The sequence below is a fragment of the Borostomias antarcticus genome, assembly GCF_949987555.1.
Source record: "Borostomias antarcticus genome assembly, chromosome: 3".
Classification (NCBI taxonomy): domain Eukaryota; kingdom Metazoa; phylum Chordata; class Actinopteri; order Stomiiformes; family Stomiidae; genus Borostomias; species Borostomias antarcticus.
In genome coordinates, this window is record NC_140236.1 from 10,200,887 (window position 1) to 10,215,175 (window position 14,289).

At 48.0% G+C, this 14,289-nt stretch overlaps 1 protein-coding gene across 1 annotated transcript in view; it reads left to right on the top strand.

Annotated features, from left to right (window-relative positions):
- The window catches only part of tasorb (transcription activation suppressor b), a gene marked incomplete at its 3' end in the record, with an annotated part of 20,983 nt that extends 13,428 nt beyond the window's left edge, over nt 1-7,555 (top strand). Inside the window, exons 17-23 of the mRNA XM_084461789.1 lie at nt 82-1,154; nt 3,312-3,434; nt 3,796-3,955; nt 4,122-4,230; nt 5,558-5,736; nt 5,878-6,012; nt 6,213-7,555. Of these exons, the coding sequence (XP_084317915.1) occupies nt 82-1,154; nt 3,312-3,434; nt 3,796-3,955; nt 4,122-4,230; nt 5,558-5,736; nt 5,878-6,012; nt 6,213-7,555 (3,122 nt within the window). The remainder of the gene's footprint in view (nt 1-81; nt 1,155-3,311; nt 3,435-3,795; nt 3,956-4,121; nt 4,231-5,557; nt 5,737-5,877; nt 6,013-6,212) is intronic.
- Nucleotides 7,556-14,289: the final 6,734 nt, after the last annotated feature.

Here is a 14,289-nt window from a genome sequence, read left to right on the forward strand (position 1 = left end):
CGCAACTGTGCCAGCAGATGACGGGGGATGCATTTCCTGTTCCTGATATTTATAAACACCTCCGTTTTTGTTTTTCCTCAGACAAACCCCAGGCCGGGCCTGACCCCGCGGCCGACGGCCACCCGGAACTAAAGAAGGCTGTGGAGGCCCAGGTCCCTCCCCAGCCTCTACCCGAGGTCCAACCCCAGGTCCCTACCCAGCCTCTACCCCAAGCCCCTACCCAGCCTCTACCCCAGGTCCAACCCCAGATCCCCACCCAGCCTCTACCCCAAGTCCCTTCCCAGCCTCTACCTGAGGTCCCTACCCAGCCTGAGGTCCAACCTGAGCCCCTACCCCAGGTCCAGCATCAGATCCCTCCCCAGCCGCTCTCCCAGACCCCTCAGCCTCTACCCCAGGTCCAGCCCCGGCCTCAGATCCCTCCGCCTGGCGGCAGCCTGGACAGCATCCTGAACCAGGAGCTCCACCGCTTCTCCTCCGACATCCAGAGCCTCATGCAGAGTCAGCAGATCTACTACACCTCCCGTCTGCCCCGGGAGCTGCCCCAGAGCCGCGCCTGGCTCCCCAACAGCTCCTTCTCGGAGTACGTGACTCCCTACGTCACCCCGGTGCCCGTCCAGGGCCACGTCAGCACGCTGCGAGAGAGGATGGGCGGCCTGATCAACCCCGACCTCAACCCTGACCCCAACCCTCCCACTCCCACTATCCCTCCCCCACCCCACGCCTCCAACGCGGTCGCCCCCTCCGTCCCCGCTTTCGCACACCTCCCGCCCCCGCCCCCCCTGGCGGCCGCCACGGCCAGCTCCCCCGCCCCGCTGGCCTCCCCCGCCGCCAGAACCAAAGCACAGCCCCCCGGGGTCAAGAGCTCCTCCTCGAAACGGAAGAAACCTTCCGCCAAGGCCAAGCCAGAGCCCGAGATCTACTCCCCCTCCCAGGTCACCACGGCCTCCCCGGACGCCTCCCCCACCACGGCGGCCCCAGGCGCCACGACGACCGCCTCCGCCCCGCCGGTCCCCGGCCTGCTGTTCGGCCAGCTGAAGCCGGATGTGTTCAGCAGCCTGGTGGAGATCTTCAAGGACGTTCAGAAGAACACGGTCAAGTTCTACATCCACCCCGGGGACGAGGGCGAGGAGAGTGCCATCGGTGTGGAGATCAAGGTAATAATAATAATAATAATCAACTTTATTTGTATAGCACCTTTCATACAAATAAATGCAGCTCAAAGTTCTTTACAACAGAGAATGTACGTTGACAGAATGCTTCACATAAATATAGATATAAAAAAGCAGGAAAATAAGATGGAAGGTTAAGAAATCAAATAAAATACAGTGACATTATTACATTACATTATTACAATTGCCATTAATAAAATATTATACTGGAGAGATATACATTAACAAAGAAAGAAAGAAGTGCAGCACTTCCATGCTTCCTCCTTGAAAAGTCAAATTAGTACCCTGAACATTTTCTCGGAGCTCTTTCCGTCTCCAGCCCCTGTTTAAACAGAGATCCTGCTCTACCGAAGTTAAGAAGACCCCCTCATTATGCCGGGTTTGTTTGTTTGTTTACACTGGACCAAATGAAGCCGGCGTACGTTGATTCTGCTCTGTGGTTACCTCCGCCGCTGGCTTAAAGGCGGAACATATGTTATCAGAAACGTCGGGATTCCCGGGTTCGACGTCAAACTCGTCATCAATACGTCACCTGAACTCGGGATTTCTGCCATTTTACTTTGGATAAAAATGTATCCCGACTTCGTCAACGTCAGCTGCTGTCAAATCAAGATGGCTGCTCTGTGCATCAACAATAAGTGAAAGCTGTAATAAGACTGTTTATTAGTGCTTCTGTATTATTTGTCTCATTAAATCAGTCGTACACGCAGTACTGTCCAATGTCTATCAGTAAATAATGTTGCTACAATGTTCATTTGCGCAAAATAGCATAGTTTGTTGTTATCAAATGATATTGCTAAAAATGGCTAACTTGCCTAGAACTACAAAGATGGGGTGAAAGTGGGGTTTTCACGTTTTGTTTCTGGAACGCATTCAACTGGGATGTGACGTCATCCCAAAAGGAACGCAGCAGAAATGACGCCCCATTCCCCGTCCGTACCTTTCATACAGAACGGCGATCCGGAACGAAGGCACAACATTCCCGCCTTGAACCGGCTGTGTATTGCTGCTGGGCTGGCTGGTCCCAAATCAGTTCCAAAGTTTAAGCTTTCTAATACCTATTCTGCTTCCTCAGACCTCGACTCCCTATGGCCTAGAGCGTAGATATTGGATCGGGCCAGAGTGGCTTTAATAAATGACCAGCTATCATAGTGTGTGCTGTCCTGGGGGAGGACCATATGCTAGTACCAACTTCCCCAGTCCTCCTTTCTCCCACTCTTGTTTTTATTGCGTTGAGAACGCGGCCCGGCCATCTCTAGTAATAAATCGCAGCACAATATCACAATTCGCCTTATTCACCTGGCAGCCATATTGGTCAGTCTGGGGTGCGGATGCGCAAGTGCCCGTTGACTTCAATGTTAAAAGTTCACTGTAAAAACACCACTTCAAGAACCGAAATAGTCAAAATAACAGGCTGAATACACTATCGGGGTTACAAACTCATCATTACCAGACTCTGATTGTTTTTCACTGCCGTTGTTTTCGCGTTTGGAAATACATGGAGGTGAATGAGCCATAGTTAGCCGTCAGCTGCATTCACTCCGATGTATTTCCAAACGCGAAAACAACGGCAGTGAAAAACAATCAGAGTCTGGTAATGATGAGTTTCTAAACCCAATGGTGTATTCAGCCTGTTATTTTGACTATTTTGGTTCTTGAAGAGGTGTTTTTACAGCGAACTTTTAACATTGAAGTCAACGGGTACTTCCACATCCGCACCCCTCATTACGTCAGACTGACCAATATGGCAGCTGAGGTGAATAAGGCGAATAAAGAACCAATTCTGCAAGAGAGTGTGAGCGAGCTCCTCCTTTAATCACTGCTCATCACCCGCCCTGCGGTCCTCGCTGGGATGTCGTCTGCATCTCTCAACCCGGCTGCCTCCCAATCTGTTTACATGCAGTCTGTCTGACCGCCTGTGTGTCTGACTGACTGACTACTTGACATTCTGCCTGTCTGAGTTTCTGATTTCTTGATTGTCTTTCTTGTTGTGTCATCGTCTGTCTGACTGACTGACTGACTCACATTCTGCCTGTCTGTCTTGAGTTTCTGACTTCTTGATTGTCTTTCTTCTTGCCTCACCGTCTGTCTGTCTGACTGGCTGTCTGTCTCTCTGACTGACTGTCTGTCTGTGTGCCTCAGGAGTACCTGCAAAGCCTGGGCAACGCAGAGTGTAAGCCCCAGTCCTTCCTGGAGAACAGCAGCAACATGGACAAGCTCCTGATCATCATTCAGAACGAGGACATCGCCGCACACGTCCACAAGGTAACCACACACACCAACACACACACCATTAGTCATCATCAGCAGAGCCAGGCGGCGTGTGCAGTGACAGCCTCTAGAGATCATCATAGATAATGGAATCCTAACTGAATTTGTGGCTGTCCTGTCCTTATGTTGTGTTCATGTTTTATCCATCTGTGCCTCATATGTTTTGAGAATTGTGCAGTCATTGTGCTCGTTTTTATAACAGTCGTCATCTATCTGGCTCTGCTGTTCGTTTTATCCAAGTTTAATGGTTCTTCAACAGGGACTTCGCGTTTTACAGTACCAGTAAATCTGGCAGTTAACCAAACAAAAGACACACATTTCTCATTTCCACGATCCTCTCTGTCCCCTCTCTCAGATACCAGCGCTGGTGTCGTTGAAGAAGTGTTCCACAGTGAGCTTCGCTGGCGTCGACAGCCTGGACGACGTCAAGAACCACACCTACAACGAGCTGTTTGTCTCCGGGGGCTTCATCGTGTCCGATGAGTTTGTCCTCAACCCCGATTTCATCACGCAAGGTGAGCAGGCCGACAGAGGTGGTGCCGTCCACGGCGTCCTGCTTCGCCTTTTAACCAGCGCATGGAAGACACCGTTTTCAGTTTGGGTCATCGACTAGTGTTGGACTGACTGGCGTCAGTGACAGGCTATGTGTGTGTGTGTGTGCGTGCGTGTGTCTGGGTCCAGACCGGTTGCAGGCATTCCTGAAATTTCTGGAGGAGCAGAGTTCCCCGGAGAACCCCTGGCAGTGGAAGGTCCACTGCAAGTCCCAGAAGAAACTCAAGGAGCTCGGCAGGTCAGTCCCTCTATCTGGCCCTAACTCACTGGGCAGGTCAGTCCATCTACCAGTCCCCTGGCCCTAACTCACTGGGCAGGTCAGTCCCTCTACCTGGCCCTAACTCACTGGGCAGGTCAGTCCCTCTACCTGTCCCCTAGCCCTAACTCACTGGGCAGGTCAGTCCCTCTACCAGTCCTCTAGCCCTAACTCACTGGGCAGGTCAGTCCATCTACCAGTCCTCTAGCCCTAACTCACTGGGCAGGTCAGTCCCTCTACCAGTCCTCTAGCCCTAACTCACTGGGCAGGTCAGTCCCTCTACCAGTCCTCTAGCCCTAACTCACTGGGCAGTTCAGTATCTCTACCAGTCCTCTAGCCCTAACTCGCATTCAGATTCTTAAAGTCTGTTTCCATTCGTCACCCATAGAGAGCGAGTTATCCTGGTAAATCGGTCATAGTACCCGATGCCTCCAGCCGCTGATCAGTGTCAGTGATTGATTAGCGATCACCTTGTATGGTTTTCGCAGAGCGCACTGCAAAGGCAGCCACGTTATCTATCAAACCTGTGGAATGCTAAAACGCCAGCTGCCTCTAACATCTCTGACCAGCCTGAGAGGTCACCCCCCCCCCCCCCACAAACAATTGAGATGCTAGCTAAGTAGACACACTGACCATGTAGATACATAAATTAGCCTAGCCAAACTGACTAGTATGACAGACTGCTTCGTTTCATTCTTGTTCACAAACTGCGAACCAGGTCAGAAAAAAAGACTCCGACAAAGCTAGGTTTGCACCAACAAAAAGCAGGGTTGAAGAGGTAGAGACTGAGATGATGAAAGAGTGTGAAAATCAGAGGAAAAAGAAAGAACAAAGAAAATAAATTATTTTTGTGTATTTTAATATAATGTTGCCTGTTTTCCTTTGAAGTCTGACTGCTTTTATCTGATTTGGTGATATTAGAAATAATTAAATTAATAATTCAATGAGTAATAGTAAACCATTCTCTGTGGTATGGACTGTTTGGCAGGGGAGACAGGAGGAAAGACAAGAGGCAGAGAAGAGTAGAAGAATATAGAGAGCATTTGCTTGATTTTGATCCGGCCAAGTTAAAGGGAAAGCCAAATCTAGCTGAAAAATAATCGTTTTTATTCAATCAAAATTACCATACTAATGAGAACACCAGTTGCAATTCATTTCGGAGTGGTACTGTATGAAGAACGCTTCTTTAATATTTTCTCAAATGTAAGCCTCATCTAGAGCAGCATTTACACCATAAAATGCATCCTCAATTAAATCAACCTTACTAATTCAAAGGTGTGTGTGCGGGTGTGTGCGCGCGTGCCTTTAGGTTAAACAGCAACGCCATGGGTCTGCTGAACCTGCTGACGGCCTATCAGAAGAAGCACTTGGTGGAGTTCCTGCCTTACCACGAGTGCGACACCCAATCACGGCAGGCCCCTGACCTGGACTGCCTCGTCAAGCTCCAGGCCCAGCACACCCAGCAGCGCCACCTGATCTTCCTCACTGGTAAATAACTACCAGCACTACTGCCACCAAGGTTCCTGTCACCGTTTTCCCCTCAGATTCTGGTGCCTGATGGACTACTAGCTGAACGGTCTGTGACGGTTTCCCTGACACACTCGCGGTTTTGTGCTCGCCCCCCCGCAGAGAGGCGGTTCGAGATGTTCCTGCAGTACTCAAGGAACGGCATCGTCATAGCGAGCATCGACGACATCATGAACAGTTTCCACAGCCTGATAGGCGGCATCAATCAGAACGAGCTTCCCACGCCGCCCTCTACTGGTGGGTAGCGCCAACAACATCCACCGGCGAGCACAACAGAAACTGTCTGAATAGTCGTATTTGCAGCGTTAGCGTTGTAACTATTCAACTTGTTTGTTTGTTTTTCTTCAGAGTGCATTAGTAACATATTTGTCTTTCAAAATCTTTCTTCCACTCTACTTGTCTGTCCCTTTCGCCCGCACCCTCCCCTGCTCTCTCAGTAGTGAATGACGAGTGTGTGGAAGAGGAGGACATGTCGCTAGACTCCGACGAGGACACGCTGGTCACAGACGAGCAGCCCGGCCAGACCGCGCAGGAGGGCCACGCCCCGGGGGGCCGGGCCCCGCGGCCCCCCCTCCCCGAGGCCGAGGAGTTCCGCCCCCCGCTCCCGGACCAGCTGGGCCCCCCCGCCGCCGAGGAGCAGGCCGCCTCCTCCTCCCTCTCTTACGCCAGCCTGTGCGACTTGGCCGCCCTCAAGACGGCCATCTCCCAGTTCAAGGCCACCAGTCAGGCGGGCGGCAGCAGCAGCAGCTCGGCCGGGGGCTTCGCCGTCAACCCCCACCAGAGCTTCCTCTGCCCGTCGACGCCGTGGGCCCCGTTCCCCGGCTACTCGGCCTCGCCGGCGTACCCCGCCTCGCCGTGCAGCGGCACCCAGGAGCAGGACTACCGGGGCCCGGCTACCGCCGGCGCCTCGACCTCCACCTCGACCCCAGCCCCTACCCTCGCCGCCGGGCCTCTCACCAGCCAGCCCCCCCTCCCCCTGGAGGTCAAACCTCCGCCGCCCCCCCACCTCATGCACCTGTACGTCCCGTCCCAGACCCTGTCTGGCTCCAACGCCGCCCTGACCGCCGGCGCAGGCTTCTCTAGAGGCGGTACGACCAGCGTGCTGCCCAGCGCAGCCCCCGAGACCTCTCCCTCCCTGCTGGTCTACCCGGACCCCGCGGGGGCCTCGTCCGCGGGCCCCACCGGCTTCTCCCAGGCCGACGTGGCCCTGCACAGCTTCGCCACCGGGGTCACCCCCACCGCCAGTGCCGGCGGCGCCCCCACGCCAGGCCAGGGCGACAGGACACTCGCCGGACCCGGGGAGGGGGGCGTGTGGGGAACTGTGGGTAACAGCACTTGCGAGGCACCCAGCAGCCAGGGAGGGGGGGGCTTGCTCCCCCACAGCGCACTCACCCAGGGAGGGGAGAGGGAGTGGACAGAAGCCCCTGGCGGCAGCACCCCTGGTAGTCAGGGGGGCAGGACTCCGGTGAACTGTACGGACAGCCACGGAGTCGGCGTGGGTGTTCCCCCAGCAGCCACCAGGGGGGGCTCAGCGGCCAGGCCTATGGGAGGGGCCGGGGGCGGCTACGGCTGCATAGGTTCCATGCCTGGACAGCTGGACGGGTCCCTGCCAGGGGCTCTGGGTCCTGGGTCGATAGGGGGCTACCGGGGGAGAGGAGCCCCGCCAGGGGGGCCCTGGCCCAGGCCGGGACGGGGACACGAGCGGGGGGAAGGGACGGGAGGGTGGGGCTACCCTCTGGGGAGGGGCGGGGGGCAGGACTACTACTCAGACTACACATAGTCACACAACCACTCCCCCCGAAACAGACAATCATGATTCATACCGGGGGGAGTACGACCGCCATACTACAGAGGCTGGTGGAGCTGTCCGAATGTACATATTTACTTGTCATACAACCGCATTGATCTGCAAAGTCAGAGAAGGAATCCTGGTTTTCTACAAAATTCGAGGACAAAAAACGATGCAGGCAGTGCCCAGTGTCCTGTCATGTATACTCTACGTATGCTCTTTCCACGTGAGCTGTTTTAAACCTTGTTCAAACCACTATATTTATATTGCCAAGAAATGTTAATGGCCTTCCAGCTTCTCAGAATTGTTTAATTTTCAGTTTGTCCCAATTCTGAAACGGTTTGTGAACAAGGGGGAAAAAGCTGACCATATTTTTTTAAAGAGAAAAAAGTGAAAAAGGTTTTGATGTTTTTCTTTTTTTACATCCTTGGTTGTTCAAACGATATATGGAAAATTAATAAACATGTTTCAAATCTTAATATTGTTGACTTCTGATGAGTTACCAGCAATCAGGCACTGCAACCATGGCGGTCTCTGTGTAATGTAGTTCACTCTCCATTCCCCTGAATGACTGATGTGTGGTCACTGAACTACAGGGGAGTGTGAATAGAAATTGATTTGTGGTGGCTTTGACAGCTTCATTATAATAAAAGGCCATAATGTGAACACGGATAAGGATGTCTGCTATTAGTGAAAAGTCAGTGGAGGGGTGGAATGTGTTGATGACAATGGATCAGACTCAAATTGAGCTTAAATAGAGACAACTTGGATCTAAAATGTAATTTAAAAAGTGAGCAGGGCATAGACACATTACTGCAGAGCATAGAGACAAAACTAAAGACAAAGCAAATGTGTGTGTGATGTACAGTTATTGGAGTTAATTTGCCACTAGAGGGCGCTCTTACCCCTACGATCTCTAAAGAACCATGAAGCTGGCACTGCGCACTTTAAGACAGGATCAACTGGACAAAGTTGCAGAAAGTAATAAATTGCTATTTTAAAATGTATTGACAAAATGCTGATACATTTTTAAAAGGCTATATAGCTATACAGAACTTCAGCATGCCTGTTCTCACTCCTTTCTGAGGTACGGTAGGCCTACCCTCAGGCTATACCAAACATTTGGAAGCCTCAAGTAGCCTACAAAACAGGTGCTGGGCAGTAAATGGCTGTGGCATACACCCAACATAACACGACAAACTGACACAATACATATTAACTGGAGGATTTGTGCACTATTATGGGGATGGATGGATGGATGGATAGAAGCCTTTATTTAGACAGGGAAGAACATACATGTGCCTTGCTTAGCCTACAACATACAGTAGGGCCTAGCCTACAGTAGCCTAATTCAGTGGCAGAGTACAGAAAAATACAAATAAAATAAGAAAACTGACAGCGTGCAGACAACAATGACAGTGTACCAACTTGCAAACAACCATTACAGTAACACTGTATAATAGTGTAGGCCTACATGGTAAATGGACCGGTATATAGCGCTATTATCCAAAGCGCTGCCTCTCATTCACCCATTCACACACCAATGGCGGCAGCTGCCATGCAAGTGCTAGCCTGCTCATTGGGAGCAATTTGGGGTTCAGTGTCTTGCCCAAGGACAAGGACACTTCGACATGTGGACAGGAGAAGCCGGGATTCGAACTGAACAGTCATCCCAGACTCACCTGTCTGGGGTAGGATGGGCGTCACCTATTTGTCAGCTAGGATGCTAGCTAGATTTCTTGACCATTTTGAATAGTGTTGATATTTAGTGTGCTTGCTGAAATACTTCTGCATACTTCATTGTTTTTCTGCCCACTTTTTGACACCTATCATCTTAAACTATTTAAAAAATGTAAGCTAGTAGGCTAGTGATCAAAACCGTAGCCTATTTCGTCCATAGACTTCCATTCTTTTCTCTTTTTTTTGTCTCTTTACCATCAAAGTAGGCCTAGCCTACAAGTGATATCAAAATAAAAAGTCATAGCAGCAATAAGCATGTAAAGCTGCACTGAAAAAAGTTTAAATGGTGATAATAGCTTAAGACTCAACTGAAAGCTTAGACTACTCAGACTGACAAGCGTATTAAGTGCACTTTCTCCCAATGTTATGGGGTCGTGAAATTACTTCCAGCCATTATGCAAATAGTGGGAGCCTTGCCGGCATATTTGCATGAGAACTTCTTGGCTCAGGTCAATGGATGTGTTTGGGAGATTGCTTGCTCTAGACTCCATTCAAAGAAGAATGACAAGCTTATTATCGCTCATGTTGATGTACGACAAGCTATGAGGATAACATTAGTCGTCAATGGAATATTTACACACAGTCCCTACTTTTTTCAACTAGTCTACACTACATTCAAAGTTTAAAACACTAACAATAACAAGCTTACTGATCTGTACACTCATTATAATACGATTTTTTCTTTACGGCTCTTGTCCTAACTATTCATATCAATTTCAACTATTTAATAGCCTACCAGGACTATATTAGACTGTATATTGTACTTTCAGTTCAGTTTCAGTTTATACTCATTTAGATACCATTAATAGTAGGCCTACAAGCCATCTAAACTATCATTCCTGCTTTCAGCAAACACACATTTTCTTCAGAAAGTGTACCGGTTCTAGTTCCTTCTTGATATTTTATCTGCTGTGTAATGTTAAGGATAACATCATACCATTTCATGCTGACAATTTCACATTCACACAACAGCAATAAAAACCAGAACATTACAACAATATCAATTAACATAGGCTACAGAGCCACTTGTTTTCACTCGTTTCCTTCTTTTTTTTTTATTTTGCTATCATGCTGTTAGTATTTGTGTGGAATCACATTTGCATAGCTGTTATAGATGGTCTGGCTGTTTGACTCACTGAAGCACAATTTACAGCCTTTTTAAGGGTCATTACAGTCTGTATATCAAAATAATGAAGCTGTATTTCAACGGAGCGTCGTTGATGCCTCTCCACTGTATGATTCACCACAGACGAGCTTGCTTTTTGCAGGTGGTGGTTTGTTTGGTGTGTTCTATCATAAATCCAATCTGTTGTCAGACACAGGGATCCACGTAATCTCTCATCAACGTCAACGCTCTCCTCCAGATGTTGGCCGTCCTGATCATGTGACCGATGGACCACGGAGGCAGAGCCGTGGGTTCTGGCGGTGGAGGAGTCTACACCACAAACATGCAGACATACACTGTCACTAGCCGCAGTTTTCCAGATAGGTCAACATTTATCGTACAGCACACTATGAACACAGATCAGTTGCAACGCCAAGAGTTTCTCATTTCGATCGTATCCTATCAAGCTATTTAGTCTGTCTGGGAGCACAGATTGTTGTGTGCTCATGTTGAGGGTAGAGGAGAATACCAGACTACTTTCTCTCTTCAGGTGGCAAAAAACATATCTACATGTTCATTATGACATCTATAAAGAGAGACTTCGCATTTATAATTTGGAGCTGAGAAATGCACGACAGTTCTTTTCACCAAAAACAATAATAATGCACATGCTTTGTTTGCCACTGTCGATAGGCTAACAAACCCTCCTGTGTCGCCTCTGAACTTATATATATCCACCAGGGCCTGCAATGAATTTGCCTCATCCTTCACTGACAAAATTTGAAAAAAAAAAATAGACAAGCAGTCAGTGCCTCCATATCAGGTACAGGATGCGTTATGTGTTGACCCGGTGTGCACTTAAAATCATTCCCATGACAATTTTATCCGATCAACCATAAAACCCTTGACATTATGCAATAGGCTATCTGAAATCCTCCTCCTGTTGGCTTGATATTCTGCCTGCAGGCTTTTTCAAAATGTATCTACTGCATGACCTCTGATTTACTACAAATTGTAAACACATCTTTTCTTTCAGGTGTGTTCCCACAAACCCTGAAAACTGCAGTCATCAAGCCATTCTTAAAAAAGAATACTCTAGACACCTCACAAATGAACAATTATAGGCTCATATCCTGTTTTAAGTAAAATCATTGAAAAAGCAGTTTTTCAACAGCTGCAACTTCCTGGCACTAAATAATAGTTTTGATGTCTTCCAGTCAGGATGTCGACCACACCACAGCACCAAGACTGCTTTTGTTAAGGTCTTCACTGACATCCATTTAAACACAGACAATGGCAGAATTTCAGTCTTAGTATTACTGGATCTCAGAGCTGCATTCGACACGGTTGATCACAAAATATTACTAGGCCGACTGGAAAACTGGCTGGGAATTTCTGGCACAGTGCTAGACTGGTGTGAATCCTACTTGAAGGACAGGGACTACTTTGTGTCTATAGGCAATTACAAATCTGAGCAGACAAAAATGACCTGTAGAGTTCCCCAAGGTTCCATTCTGGGGCCTCTTCTGTTCAACATGTACATGCTCCCACTAGCTCAAATTATGGAAAACAACTAAATATGTTACCATAGCTACGCAGACGACACAAATTGATATCACCAGGGGACTGTAATCCCATACAAGTGCTGAGTAAGTGCATTGAACAAATCAACGATTGGATGTGCCAGAACTTTCTTCAACTAAACAAAAATAAAACTGAAGTAATTGTCTTTGGAGCCAAAGAAGAACGATTAAAGTCAGCACTCAGCTCCAATCAGTAATGCTAAAAACCACAAATGAAGCCAGGAATCTTGGTGTAGTCATGGACTCGGACCTGAATTTCAACAGTCACATTAAGACAATTACAAAGGCAGCCTATTATCACCTGAAGAATATATCAAGGATTAAATGATTTATGTCTCAGTAGGATCTGGGAAAACTTGTCCATGCGTTTATCCTCAGTAGGCTCGACTACGGTAAGGGTGTGAATTGATCAGACAGCTGCAGATGATTCAGAACACTGCTGCTTGTCCTCACTTAGACTAAGAAAGTGGATCACATCACTTCAGTTCTGAGTCTTTACAGTGGCTTCCTGTCTGTCAAAGAATTCACTTTAAAATACTGCTGTTGGTTTATAAAGCACTGAATGGTTTGGGGCCAAAATATATTTCTGATCTGCTGGTACGTTATGAACCATTCAGACCTCTCAGGTCATTTGGCACAGGCCTGCTCTCTGTCCCCTGAGTTAAAACAAAACATGGAAAAGAAGCATTCAGTTTTTATGCTCCGAATATCTGGAACAAACTTCCAGAAAACTGCAAGTCTGCTTCAACTCTCAGTTCTTTTAAATCAAGACTGAAGATTTTTATTTTTGCCGCTGCTATTCACTAAATCAAATAATTATTAATGAATACACTGCACTGTAACTTTTATTCCTGTATTTTATTTTTCCTGCATTTTGTTTTAAATGTCCTTTTTTACATTTCGTTTGGTATTACCTTTTATGTGTTTCTTGCACGTTGTCTTGATGCTTATGTCTCATGTAAAAGACTTCCCTTGCTGAGAGGTGCTATACAAATAAACTTGCCTTGCCTTACATACTAATGTGATTGTGAACTCTATGAATCCCATCCTGCATGATAAGTCATGGTTTTACATTCTGCTACAATGTGTGAATGGGCCCTTCATTTGGCCTCGGAACACAGAGACCCGAATGCTTAGTGGAGCTACAGAGACAAAGAGTTGCCATTGTCCTCAAAAATGATGTTATCCCTGAACATGCAGTTTGCATTTTGAACAGCCTCATGGGTCACCCAGCTTCACCCCTGTACATTCATTAACTATGTAACTACATAGCAACAGCTTTTGCAACTATGTAGTTACATTGGAAATGCTTTGTATTACAGTTTTGGGGTAAATTGTAAAAGTTATTACACAAGTGGAGAAGGTGTGGGGGTAGGAGGGAGGGAGGGAGGGCTCTCCGGGGTGTGGATGGGGCAAAATGGCAGATGAAGCTTGTTACTAAAACAATATCCACTTACTGTAAAGTAGCCTTTGGGAGAATATTTGATTTTGAGATAGGCCTGCTGATTAGGGTTATGGCTACTTACAGTATGTTAAGGGGCACTGGGTGACTTGTCTTGAAGGGAGACTTGTTCAGGCGTGACCGCTAGCCTACCTCCATGCTGCACTCACTGGGGGCAGGTATGGAAAAGTACTGGACAGGTGAGCAGGACCACTGGTCAGTCATTAGCTAGGCTTATTATGCATATATGTAATGCAGCCCAATCTTGACACCGTGCAATACATACGCCAAACTCCTTTCTTGAGTGCAATACAAAGGCCTACACCAAAATCAGTTTGTGGTTGGTTGTTCACCTTGGAGCACGTGATGCAAGAAGGGTATAAATTTGCGAGCGCTTTTGGGGGTGACGTAGGGTTGGGTGAGTCAAACAACTTTGGTGAGACAACACCGAGTGCAAAACTAGTTAGCAACTAGGTAACGACAACACCGTAGTGTAGACTTTACTAGCAACTAGCAAACAACACTACTAGTGAACTAGCTCAAATTCTTATTGTTATTATAAGTGAGCGTTAGCTGCTGTTCTTATACTGTAGCTACTGTTCTTATTAGCTAGTGTTAGCTAGCGTCCTAGCGTCGTTAGAATACAAGATAGCTAGCTGTTCACAGTGTACACAAGCACCATCCACGTCAACACAGGGGTTAGACGTGAACACAGGGATTAGGCTAATTTACAAAAGTGGGGCTACTCGGACGGCGCTTAGTGGGTGCACTCTGCACATAGCAATACCCTGCGCAGGAGAATTGCTAATGCTCGCTACCAGAGCGCCTCCATGCATGCGTGGTATGTGGACCACCG